The 13,664-nt window shown below is 36.9% G+C and overlaps 2 protein-coding genes across 3 annotated transcripts in view; one reads left to right on the top strand and one right to left on the bottom strand.

The window, feature by feature from the left end:
• The window catches only part of gfra4a (GDNF family receptor alpha 4a), a 131,461-nt gene extending 128,846 nt beyond the window's left edge, over window positions 1-2,615 (top strand). Inside the window, exon 9 of one of the 2 annotated variants that reach the window (XM_051125955.1) lies at window positions 489-2,615. In XM_051125955.1, coding sequence (XP_050981912.1) covers window positions 489-623 — 135 coding nt within the window. In that variant the 3' untranslated portion in view covers window positions 624-2,615. The remainder of the gene's footprint in view (window positions 1-488) is intronic. The other variant, XM_051125956.1, reaches the window with a different exon arrangement.
• A 4,380-nt stretch (window positions 2,616-6,995) lies between these two features.
• atrn (attractin) overlaps window positions 6,996-13,664 on the bottom strand; it is a 90,036-nt gene continuing 83,367 nt past the window's right edge. The window contains exons 28-29 of the mRNA XM_051125544.1: window positions 9,161-9,275; window positions 6,996-9,039 (exon numbers count right to left, since the gene is read on the bottom strand). Of these exons, the coding sequence (XP_050981501.1) occupies window positions 8,915-9,039; window positions 9,161-9,275 (240 nt within the window). The 3' untranslated portion in view covers window positions 6,996-8,914. The remainder of the gene's footprint in view (window positions 9,040-9,160; window positions 9,276-13,664) is intronic.

Raw genomic sequence — 13,664 nt, forward strand, 5'->3', positions numbered from 1 at the left:
GCATCTCATTTGCATTTAAAGTAAACACCATGTTTCTGCTTCCACTCAAAATAGACATTTTCAAAATTATATAATAAATGACCTGTGAGGTATTTTGAGCTGAAACTGTCTGGGGATATCCTGGGGATTTATATTACATATTGTAATATAAGCATAATAGGTCTTCTTGAGCAAAAGACAGAAGCATCTTTACCTTCCTTTTCAAAGTTGAGATGTCTGTTTATATTTTTTTTTTTTTTTTTACCTTTACACACTTATGTGGCTGGTTGCGTTTTATCATTTACACTTCAGATCCCAGCCACCACTGGTCCATTAGAGATGCATCCATCTAGTTCTATATCTGTCTGTGATGTGATACCTGTAAAAGGCAGAACCAAACGTAGAAAGGAAATGAGGAGATGATAAAACGGTAAAATACGACAAAGTGAAAAAGACAGATGCAAACAACAGCATATCTAAAACTGTCACTTGCTCTTTTTCTTCTGCAGATGAACGAGAGAGACAGACTGTGGGGCGATTCCACGCTCCCATCCCCTGATCTCTATGATGCCAGTCCTGCAGCAGCCCACCTGGCCATCCTAATGTGGCTCCTCCCCTTCCTGCTGCTTGCTCTCCAACTTTAAAAACCAAGCAACCAATCAAAACACCACAGAACTGGGACAGTGTGCGTGTGTTCATGAGTTTTGACTTCCGCATCACAATAACTCGTTCGGAGAGGACGCAAGAACCGCAAAACTCTCTAAATATATGAAACCCTGCTCCATTCCTCAATGCAACATAGTGATTCATTGTCTGGGTGTTCACAATGACTGATTTCAAGGGTTTAAATAATTGTGTGTGTCTTTCTCTCTCTTAATTTGAACTGAAGATGGTGCCCGTGTAAGATAAAACCCCCTCTCTTCAAAGCGATCGGCTGAAAGGTAGTCAGCGGGAGTCATGCCTACTCTACAAATTTCACACACACAAAAAAAGAAAAGAAAAAAAAACCTAAATTTCTACTTGTTCATCATTCATAATTTAATATATATTTTCCCCAGCTCTTCGAATGGACGGTGTTGGTGCGTGTGCTGTATATTCACCCGGATAAAAGTGTGTTGTGTGATGTTTGCTTGAAGAAGCACAAGAACAAGTGGTAAGAGAAAGGAAACTGAGGTAATGCACTAAAAGTGTCTGCGATGAAAGTGGGTTCTACAGTGGGTTACAGAGACGGTCTTTATTTTTGTAATGTGGCTGTATTGTTTAGATGTACATCCCACAGGTTGTTTCTCCCAGCAGTCTTGGAGTGGAAAATGGCACAGATATGAAGAACAGAAGAGTTAAATGATCTTGATGAATGCACTGAGCAGTTCTTGTATACTTCACCTGTGAATATGGGTGTCTGAAATACTGCATCTGCTTATTGCAAATGGAACAAGAAGCACAAAACACCCTGTTAAATGAAACACTTCCTGTTCACGTGAATTCAAGCAGCTTTATTGCATCTCCTTTACTCACTGTTTGTCTCCGCCAATCAAAATGAGCACAACGAGGGTCTGACGATTCTCTCCAGTGACTGACGGCAGAGTTTTCTGCGTCCCCATCCTACGAGCACTTGGCATCTGCAGTTGTGTTGCTTTTTTATTCTCAATTGTCCTGTGATGACAAACAAGGTGAGTGAAAAGTAAATGCGTTGACCCCTAATGACCTCCAGAGACTATTGACCAATCAGTGACCTGCATTACAAAACGGGGCAAAGCATTTCTGTCATATGGGTAAAAATTGTGGATTTTACTTGTGGTTATTTCCTGAAAAATAAACCTGCCAGATACGATGTACAGAATAATGTTTGTGTGTCCAAATATATACATAAAGAGCCAATGTTTGTTATAATGACCCATTGATTTTTGGGAAAAAGCTGAGCCATTGATTTTAATATGGTATAATATGCTAATATGAGAATCGGGAAATGGATAATAGCTGTAGGAAAATTCTTCAGTGTTCATATGTCATCATACATATTTGGTTTGGAATAAATATTATGAATTACACTACCAGTCAAAAGTTTTTGAACAGTAAGACTTTTAATGTTTTTTAAACAAGTCTCTTCTGCTCACCAAGACTGCACTGTCACATGATCCTTCAGAAATCATTCTAATATGCTGATTTGCTGTTCAAGACACATTTTTTTTTAATCATTATTAGTATCAATATTATCAATAAATAAGAGTACATTTTTTCAGGATACTTTGATGAACAGAAAGATCCAAAGATCAGCATTTATCTGAAATAAAAATTACATATATATATATATATATATATAATTTTTTTTTCAGATAAATGCTGTTCTTCTGAACTTTCTTTCATTAAAGAAACCTGAAACACTTCTACTCAGCTGTTTTCAATATAATAAATGTTTCTTGAGCAGCAAATCAGCATATTAGAATGATTTCTGAAGGATCATGTGAAACTGAAGACTGGAGTAATGATGCTAAAAATTCAGCTTTGAAATCAAAGGAATAAATCACACTATATATATATATATATATATATATATATATATACACACACACAAAAAAATGGAAAACATCTTAAAAATGTTTTAAATTTTTTTTTTAAAAATAGTAAAAATATTTCAAAATGTTACTGTTTTTGCTGTATTTTGGATCAAATAAATGCAGGCTTTGTAAGCAGAAGAGGCTTCTTTAAAAAAAAAAAAAAAAATACATTAAAAGTCTTACTGTTCAAAAATTTATGACTGGTAGTGTATTTCTTTCAAAACAGCTGGAAGCATTACCAAATTAGCCTAAATTGGTAATAAGTAATCAAGGGGCTTCATGAATGACTGATGTTGTAATTCTGCAGGGGAATCGCCAGGTTCTGTGGGTGCAGATTGTGTGTGGGTCTGCCGATCAGCTCAAGCTGAGGGGGTAATGAGTAACTCGGGGAGTGAAGTAACCCTAATTTATTTGGAGCACAGTCATTGCATTGTCACCTATATGCGCACCGCCTGGGTCAGCACACACATCTACACTGCCCTTCAGACAGAACAACCCCTAACAAAATAAACGCCCACATGTAACGGTGTTGTGCTTTTGCCGCAAGACATACTCAAAGGAAATCTGAAGGATATCTCGACTCAGGAGAAGGACAACATGGACACCAAGACACTATTAAGCTGAAAATGTTTTTTTTTACTTGAATTTTTTCTGTTGAGCACAAAAGAACATATGCTGACTTCCACTGACTTCCAAAATTTGGAAAAAGTCAGCTCGGTTACCCATATTCTTTAAAACATCTTTTGTGCTTGACAGAAAAAAATAAACTCATACAGGAACAAATTAATTAAAGTAAATCATGACAGTTTTACTTTGTCAGTTTGTTTTTGGGGGAATAATTTCTTTAAAGAGGTCATGAACTGCCTTTTTTTATTATTTTGCACTGTTCTCTGATGTCCACTTATAATCTCATCAAGATTTTTACATCAAAAAGACATCATTTAGAACTAATAGGCCATTTTCTGTCCTGTTTTAGCCCCTCTCTTTAGAACGCTCTGTTTAAATAGGCATGTTGGATTGCAGACTCAAAAGTAAACGCTCACTGGTATGATTGGCTAACGGTTGTGTATGTTTGACAGCCTACATCCTTCACAGATGGATGCATAATACTCAGTACATACTAAACAATCGGTAATAACAGACAAAGCAATAGTAACCACGTAATAACAACAATTACTCACACTTGTGTGCTGCGACATTACTGTCGGATCCAATATAGCCGGCACAAAATTTTTCTTTTTTTGTTTGTTTTTTTTCAATCTTTTTGAAAATCCAGCTTCGATTTGTGCCTTGTTTGTAAACGAATCCGCAGTAAAAATAAAAATAAAGTGAATAAAGGACGAAGTTCTTACTGATATGGTCTGGAACTTTATTAAAGATAAAGTTCATCCACTCTTTCTTAATGTTAGGATCAAGGCAATGCAAAGACTGTTCTTCCACAACTTGGCATTGCACAGCCTCTTCAGAGAAATCTTTCTCGTTAGCCTCTTTCATTATTTACTCTACACAAGCGAAATGGTGGGTGGCGCTAAACAGGCAGTGACGCAGAGCTAAGCCGTTGAAAACAAAACGACCAACGGCTCTGTGTGCAGAGGCGGTGTTTAGCCACACCATTATGTCAAAAAGTGGCACATTTCACAAACTAGCTTCAATAGAAGGCAACGTTTACACAGCAGCAGAACACTGTTGCCAGCCCTGTATTTAGGTTCTTAATACGGTTACGTTCTCACACAGTAGAGTTATTTATGGGTGTGACAACGACCATAACCAAACTCACACCCCTACATTTTTTAAGACTTACAACCACAATCTCGAAACACTTGCGCTGTGTGAATGAAACAGGACTTGACAACTAGTTGTCCATCACGTCATTCGGTGCCAGAGAGAGCTGCTCCGCCGCACAAACGCATGTCTATCGTGTGTTGCATGCTTTCATGTGTGGTTTCGTAACTTACAGTGATGGAAAAATGAAAGTTTTATATCCAGTCTCCACCGGAGCCGCTTCCATCAGTTTTGTGTTCTGTGCGCAGCTTAAATGCTCTGCTCTTCACCCAAATATAAAAGTTGCTGTCGGTTAATGAAGGATTGATGAATGAACTTGAGGCTCAGTTTGACTTTTTTCGTGTCAGAAAGTGATAAGACCATCATTTTTTTTTTGAGACGCTCTTTAAGCTGCTGTGTGAACAAGACATTTCAAGACTGACTTCAAGACACCTATGTGTAAATGCGGTTGTCAATCCCAAAAACTGACAGTGTGAACGTAAGCTGTTTTTAGAAAGTTTTGAGTTTTTAAACTTACAGGATGTTTTATAGAACAATGACCTAAAAAAAAAAAAAAGGAAATTTTGGTTTCTTAGTTCATGACCCCTTTAAAGGGTTACTCCACCAAAAATGAAAATTTTGTCTTTAAAATCACTTACCCCCATGTGGTTCCAAACCTGTAAAAGCTTCTTTCATCAGAACACAATTTAAGATATTTTGGATGAAAATTTTGGATGAAAATACGTGACTGTCCCATTGACTGCCAGGTAAATACCACTGTCAAGACCCAGAAAAGTATGAAAGACATTTTCAAAATAGTCCATCTGCCATCAGTGGTTCAATCTGAAATTTTATGAAGAGAGGAGGATAGTTTTTGTACGCAAAGAAAGAAAATAACGATTTTATTCAACAATTCATCTCCTCTGCGTCAGCGTAGCGCCATTTTCTACCTATATTTACACTTTGATTTGAACAAAAACGGCATATCCGGCATACACAGTTTGCGTCCAGCGGACACTCTCCAAAATGGAATTACACTGACGCGGAGGAGAAAAATGGTTGAATAAAATAGTTTTTTTTTTCTCTGCGTCCAAAAATTTTTAAATATAAAAAATTTATACAAAAAAAAAAAAAAAGATTAAATATAAGAATTTGACGCAAAAGATAATGCACACTTTCAGAAAACAGAATGGCTTTATAAAGGTAAAAAATGCCCACAAAAGGTAAACATCACTTTAAACTTTTTTGAAAAATAAAATTTTGAAAATTAATTTACAGCTACATATTTAATTCGTTGCTTAGTGATCGTTTGGTACACCTAATTCACTGATCATAGTAAAATAAGTTTTTATCTTAGAGTTAGGTTCTCTCAATGATAAGAAGGACAACACAAAAATATTAATCATATTTATATAAGGTTTATTTATTTATGTATTTTTTGGAAGGGGTTGGTCTGGTTAGGGGGACCCCCCAAAAGCTTTGACACAATTCAAACACTGGGGGTAAGTGGTTAATGACAAAATTTTCATTTTGGGGTGGAGTAACCCTTTAAGCTTCAGAAAATGTTGCCTGTCAAGTTCATTTTTTTAATTTATTTTTTTTATGAGGTTTGCCATTTTTCCAACCCCATTATTTACGTAGACATTTAAATACAGTTTAAAAATGTAGCCTAAAATGTTAGAAAATGTAGAAATTAAGCTGTCACTTAGTAAAAGATAGCAAATTTATATTATTGATAAGCATACTTGCCACAAAATAAAGAAAAATCTGTTTGATAATTTTCCCTTAAAATAACGTTGCTTAAGGAGTTGATCGGCTGAGTTTGACTAATGCAAGCACCACTACAATTTGTGTCAAAACGAAGTAAATTGAACTAAATGATTTACATGATGACATACTCACGTCATGCTGTTGAAAAGTCCAAGCAATGACTTCCTGGGTCCTGTAATATTAAAGAATTTTCTTTTTTTTTTTTACTCCTTTTTGTAATGGACAAATCATGCAGTAACAGATGCCTGCAAAATGCAGGGCAGCTAAACATCACATTTATGATAATTAAACCTGAAACATTCTCACTACAATGAAATATTAACTCAACAGAAAATTGTCAAAATTATAAGGCATGATTTTTAATCACTGCATACAGTCGAGAAGGTCAAGACCTCTGAGACTCCACAGGCCAAAATGACCATTTCAAGGAGTTGATTTGTGGAAAGAATATTCACCCTCTGTCTCTGGATTCCTGCCAATGTGCTTGATAAAATGCAAATATACAGCTAATGGTGAGACCTTCCATTCAATTATGAAGCCGTAAAGTATTTGTAATATATCTGAGCGGTGAGACTTTGACAGCTCCCTCATAATCCCATTTGGAAAAGCTCTGAAGAGGCACTGTATAAACGCTCACGCCGAGCTGAGGAAGTTGTCACGCTATTGTTTATCTTCATCCGCCTGCTGATAATAAGGAGATAACAAATGCATTTCATCTGTCCTGTTGTGAGAGACAATGCTTACAACAGCACACTTTGCTATGGATATAAAACAAAGTACATTAGATGCCGTAGTGCACTGTAAGTCTGCCGTTTCCACTTGGGCTACATAAATTACTCAATACTATAAAAGAAACATTGAAGGCAGCTTGTTATCTCATTAAATAAAGCTAATAAGCGAACAAAGAACACTGCAATTTCACTCAACAACTGATTTAGACAATCGTCTTCATTTTACCATTTAATTATAGACAAAATGTTCTATGTCATTCTTTATGTACACATATAATTACAAGGTCAGTTTAAATTTCCAGGTCTTATATTTTTTTCTTAAAGTAGGCAGCTAGTTTAAAGTTTGTTCATGACATTCGCCATCTTACATACAAAAGCTGCTGCAATGCAGTCACATTTCAAAAGCCTGGGATACTCCACCCGCCAAGTGCAGTAAGTCGCTTAACAGAGACGGCATTCACATTACTGTCCATCACTATGTACAAAAAAACTTGAGTGCACTTGCTGCTACATTATACATATTAACAAACTACAGACTCCGTATCTACAGTATCACTGTATATAGATGGTGCGGTCGGTGTGTGAGGAGTACTGTTTGAGGCTTACAGAAAAAAGCGTTGTGAGAATTAGCTTCCATCTGAAGGAAGAGAGACCAGCTCCTTTCATTAGACCACTTTTTGTGTGTACGTGTGAGTGCGTTTTTCCCTTTTGGGCCCTAGCGGATCGGCAGAAAAACATAAATGGTCTCTCTACGACATTCAGCTTGCGACTAGCTTACATTCGTACTTGATGGGTGTCACAGGACATGAATTTCCATTGAAATCGCAGATATATTAATAACGTCCTGTTCGGGCTCTCAATACTAGGTGTTTTGTTCTGGTCTAGCGACCTGTGTCCCTTTATTCATGGCACTCTAAACGCACCAAGAACCGGCAAGCGGGTCATCTGTGCCGTCTCGATAGAGCCCGCCTGCTGACGCGAGCCAGGATAATGAAAGATGTAATGACTGCGCCGCTACACGCACTTACACCGGTTTAGATTTCATACTGTCACATTTGCTCACTCTATCTCTGACCTTTCCTTTGCACTAGGCAATCCACTTCATATCCTGGAGAATACCCCCGGTATCCGACGCAGGTCCAGGTTTGCGCATTTGTGTATGCAGATAATCCTCCGCCAGCCCGAAATGACATCTGACATTTTGAGAAACCCAAACAAGGTCCTCGTTCGCTCTAATTCCACCCTGCTGCCTGCCTGCCTGCCTGCAGTCGCCTTTTATTTCTTCCTTCCTTGAAATGTGCCTGAGAAATGGGTCGAGATTTTAGATAAGAGAGAAGTGAGAGGAAGTAAATGATAAAAGCAAAAGCAGAAGCAGCACTATCATTACGGCAAACATAAACACTCGTGTCTCAGATCTGTACACGAACATGTGAAAGGAGGTAATTTCAAAGAGAATAGAAGGATGTGAAAAAGCTAAAATGTCGATCCCCTTATTCGGACAAACATGAAAAGCTCGGGAGAGACGTCACAGATGACCTGTAAAGTAAAACGCTTGTAAACATACCAGCTCGCTGTGTCTTATTCCTGCACATGAGAGACCAGATTAATAATTAAGAAATAAAAGCAATTTCTGGCAACCATTGCCATGATTAAAGAGACGTAGACGTAGTATATGCCTTTAAAAGACATCTTGTACTATATGCAAGTGTGTGTGTGTTTGTGTTATAGCCATGCAGCCAAAGTAGTCCCCAGAAAGTTTGTTTGTTTGTGTGTGTGTGTGTGTGTGTGTGTGTGTGTGTGTGCTTGTGTGTGTTGTCTTCAGAGATGCAGCAGTGCAAGGATTCTTCCTCCTGATTGTAAAAATGGAATAAAATAACTGAAATAAGTTAAATATCATAAAGTGGCCCAGGATAAGTCCTGTCCGTCAGGGTCACATTAAAGTTCATTTCCTGTAGTGTTCATTTCTCTCAGCTTGGGCCAGGAGAGATTCAGTTTCTCCAATCAGAGTCCGCTTGGTTTGGCTAAACCACGCCCTCCCCGCCTCTCCTGTGAATGTGACCCAGCCATAAGCGTGATTTCCTGTGACTCAGTCCTAGGTCAGAGGACGAGGGGTAAATGTCAGATGCAGGTGGCGGGCTGTGCTAATGGCTGCTGCTTGCGGCTACGCAAGCCTCCCGACTTCTCCTTATATCCCAGACACATCTGCTGAGAGACGTCCACTAATGCACTCGCTACTGCCAGACCTAAGGAGAGAGGAAGACAAAGAGGTGTTTCTGAGCGTCAGTATAATGGCCTTGGCGGCAGAGAGTGTAAAAATGTTCAGCACTCAGTGTGGGGGCCAAATGCATTGGCTCGTCGACCCACCTGACTGTCCTGGAGGAGGAATACCTCCGGGGCCTCTGGGTAATCTAACGAAGATGGAGAGCACTGCTGCCTTATTCCCAAAACAGGGCTCCAAAGCTATGGGTTTAGGCACAGACTGTGAGAAAAGAAAAACGGTTATACAAAAATATACGGTGGGGTCCAGAAAGCAGTAGTGAAAATTTCAGCATAGCAAAATGAGTGAATTTTAATTTCAAATGTTACACTACCATTCAAAATTCTGAGGTTGGAGTGTTTTATGCTCATTAAAGCTGCATTTATTTGATCAAAAATGCAGTTAAAACTAGGGATGCATGATATTATCGAACCGGTATCGGCATATGAAAAATTATGCCAATATGTCTTGCCCATAAGAGGAATAACTCACTCAGCTCAGGGTGTGTTAGCGATTAGATCACGTTAGCAGTGTTGCTCATTCTTGAAGCAAAATTTTGCCTGAATTATTATTCAATTCACTGTTTTGGATCGCTGCATTTAATCTGAGAATGCAGGAACAGAAAGATGCGTTTGTTCTGTGACACAGTAAACATTAATAGCACCTGCAGTGGCAGCAGGAGCCTCCCTGGGGTCCTAATGCCCGTGCGGTAAGGAGTTTTAATTCCGTAGGGGGCGCTGTTGGCCTACTTCTAATAAAATGCAAGTAAAATACATAAATAACATTTAGACTGTGTTTCTGATAAAACAAAGCAGTAATTGATGCCATAAAATCACGAATATGTTTTGATTTAAAGGTCAGAAGCTTTAGCTTAAATAAAAAAAAAAAAAAAAAAAAAAAGACACTTGTAAATGAAATAAATTTATGTATACTGATTTATTCATTAATGTGTAATATATTACATTTTTAAATTATGAGTTTTAACAGATTTCAGAATTTGTACAACTCTTGCTTTAGACCATCTACAAGTGGTAAATCTTAAAATAAAATATTAGGGTTACCACTGCATTTTTTTGGGGAAAACAAAACAAAACAAAAAAAGCAGCGACTAATATATAGTTTATTTATAGTTATTTTCAAAGCTTCAATGTACTGTCATTATAAAAGAACATCATTATTTAATTCTAACAAATAAGTTCTTGCCAAATTAAAAATAATTTGATTATAATTTTTGCACAAGAAAGACTTGGTGTTGTTTCCAAACAAAAGGAAATATATCCGTATATATCTATATATATATCCGTATATCAACCAAAATAAGTTGAAAAATATTGGCATAAATCGTGCATCCCTCGTAAAAACAGTAATATTATCACAACTTAAAATAACTGATTTTAATATATTTGAATATATTTGAAATTTAATGTATTCCTGTGATGGTAAAGCTGAATTTTCAGCATCGATTAGTGTCACATGATCCTTCAGAAACCATTCTAATATACTGATTTGCTGCTCAAGAAACATTTTTATTATTATCAGTGTTGAAAACCGCTTAATATTTTTGAAAACCATGATACTTTTTGGTTATCTGAAACAGAAATCTTTTTTAAGAATATGAATGTCTTTACTGCCTTCACTTTTGATCAATTCAAAGCATTCTTTCTGAATAAAAGTATTAATTTCTGTCAAAAAAGCATAATTTGAGAATCATCCATAGAGCATCTTGAGCTTCACTGTAAGCAAGGACATCTGACGTGCGTACAAAACATTTTACAAGATTAATGTACTTATTTAATTTCTGACCTAGAAATACAGCAGTATCATACATATTCTTTTAAAGACTTAAAAATGAATTCCAGACTTAACAGAAAACGAAAGTTTTAGTGTGCTCTCAGAAATGTTGACCCCATTGTATATATAAATGACGTTATTAAAACATATGAACAATTCTGACGGATTATAATCTTAGCTGCTTCACCTCTTTTACCCAATTACCCTTTAACATATTGTTTTGACATATATTGCATCAGTGTACTGGAATGACTGCTATATTCCAAGGTACTGTACCTTGCTACTTGCACAAAAACCATTGTATTTTTTCTAAGTATTTTTAATGCATGTGTGGAGCAGGGCTAAAAGCACATGACCTTCTGTTTTTGAACACATGCACAAATCATATTCCAGCTTTGACCCATTTCACACTCTCATTTTGCCCTTAGTCTCAAGACTTACATAAACTCTTTTTATACACACACATGCTTGTTCTTTTTACTTAAGTGCCGATTTTCCCCAGTGTGTATGTGTGGTATTAGTGCATATGCATCAAAAACGACTGTACAATGACTGAGTGTTTGCGTGCTTACTGCGGCTCTCCAACCCCTCGTTCACACATTCTCCCCTCTGTACAGCACACATGCATATTCATCCCTCCTTCTCTTCATATATTCTTCTGTTTAAAACACTTCTTATCCTACCGAGGCCAGTTCACCCCCTCACTCCTCTCTATCTCTCTCCTCCTCGCACTTTCCCACTGTCAATTCAGAGCAAGGGGAACAGCATTTATCTTTCACGCCATACACACCTACTCCTCCAGCACACAAAAAGAAGAAACTCCTAGTAAAATTCAATTACAGCCTCTGAGAGAAACAGCATGAGCATGGAGGGGCGTATTGCTGCATGTATGCATTTATATATTTATATATACGCGTCCATTACGTTTCAGCTCAGGCGATTATCTGAGGCAACCAGACTGAGCAAGCAGAAGACAGGTTCTGTTTAATTAACTCTTATAATTAAAGAAAACCAGAGTGACAGTGAGTGAATGAGAGAGAAAGCAGACATATACTAAGTGTGTCAGAGGCCACATGCTACAGCACTGAATGCTCTCAAGTCCACTGAGCTTCAGCGTGCATCGCTTTTTGTTTAGTCGTGTTTACTTTAGTTTCATACCCTCTGGGTCTTTCTATGAGATTTGAGAGGAATAACTGGATTTATAGCTTTTTGCTATCAAGGATGGCTGGATTGTAATTACTTTTAAACCTTGATAGTGAGCAAAGGACATTGATGGAGCAGGAGTGAGAACATAGAAAAGAGGTAAATCTAAATTGGATCTTCACTCTAGGGCTGCCATTACAGTGTTAGGACAGCAAACAAAACAAAACAGTAATTGCAAACCAACAGTTCCTGAAATCAAATATAGCTGTAATACTATGTAATGCAGTTATTAGTTGCAAATCTCAATAGGCCTTGAAACTGAAGTAAACAGAATTAAACAAAGCTCTATTAAAAGTAGACACTAAAAATTGCTGAGCACCACAGATTGTCTAAACAGAGGGTTAGTCTGAGACTTAAAACACGGAAGTTTTCTTCTAAAACCTAGTGAGCTGCCTAACTAGACGGCACTTGGGCCACATTCCCAAAAATCTTATAATGTACCCCACTTTGGCCAAGTTGTCAGGTAGTATCACAAAGATAAGGCAATCCTAGAAGTCATTTTGGAGAGCTCTGTGCTTTGAGTGAAATATATTTTATTTACCACTTTAAAATCGATAGAAATATTATCATTTATAGGATTGGGTGAAGCATCGATTTTCCAATTAATCGCAATCTCTATATCAATTCTTAAAATACCATGAACGATCTTCTACTCAATTCCTATTTTCAGTGGGTGCATGAAAATGGAAAAATATCTCAGTCAACTGCATAGTTTGGGCCCTGTTGTTAATATTTAACATGGATATTTTGGTAATGTATCCAGAAAAGTGCCCTTATCAGTGCTTTCCGCACCATTTTCAGCATAGTATTCCCACACTGCTAAATCGATGCTGCTGCTGAATCTTTGCGGAAAAAGAAATTAAATTTTACTCAAGTATGTGAGCTTGAAATCTGTACTAAATGTGATGCAATAAAAGGACTATGTACCATCAAATAATGGAAAGGAACTTCTATCATGGAGCGCAAAAACACGCTCACAACCAGGGCTGTCACGGTTTCTCGATTCGAGTACTCGATTTAAAAAAAACCCTTGATTGTATTTTGCCCGTGTTGAGTAACGAGACGAAAATTCATGCTGCATGATATATTAAACCCATTTAAAAATCATAATAAAGCATATATGCTATTGTGAATTCACACAGGCTACGATTCAATTAAATATATGTAAGGCTGTCACTAATGATAATTTTGGTAATAGAGTAATCTGTCGATTATTTTGATGATTAATCGAGTAATCAGTTAATTATATATTTTTTTTGCAGTAATAAAAATACACCTAAGTGAACAATAGCCTTTAAAATGACTTAGAATACATATAAAATAGCAATGAAGTAATAATAATTAGTTCAAATAAAGTATCAAAAGCAAGTAATCATATGGTTTTATTGAACAGAACTGTTAAAATACATAATGTACTATAAACAATAGAACTAATGTACATTACGCATTATAACAAATGCCTGCTTGATTGACAAATTGGCTGAATGATTGTTTTCACACTTCACTGCGCAATCTAATCTGTGTTTAATATTGGCTAGATAACATTTAATTCAAATGTCCACTTAATCTTTAATATTTGGCCATTTCTTTATGATAGAAAAGCTACAACCACTAATT

Source organism: Labeo rohita, chromosome 13, assembly GCF_022985175.1.
Source record: "Labeo rohita strain BAU-BD-2019 chromosome 13, IGBB_LRoh.1.0, whole genome shotgun sequence".
NCBI classification, from domain to species: Eukaryota; Metazoa; Chordata; class Actinopteri; order Cypriniformes; family Cyprinidae; genus Labeo; species Labeo rohita.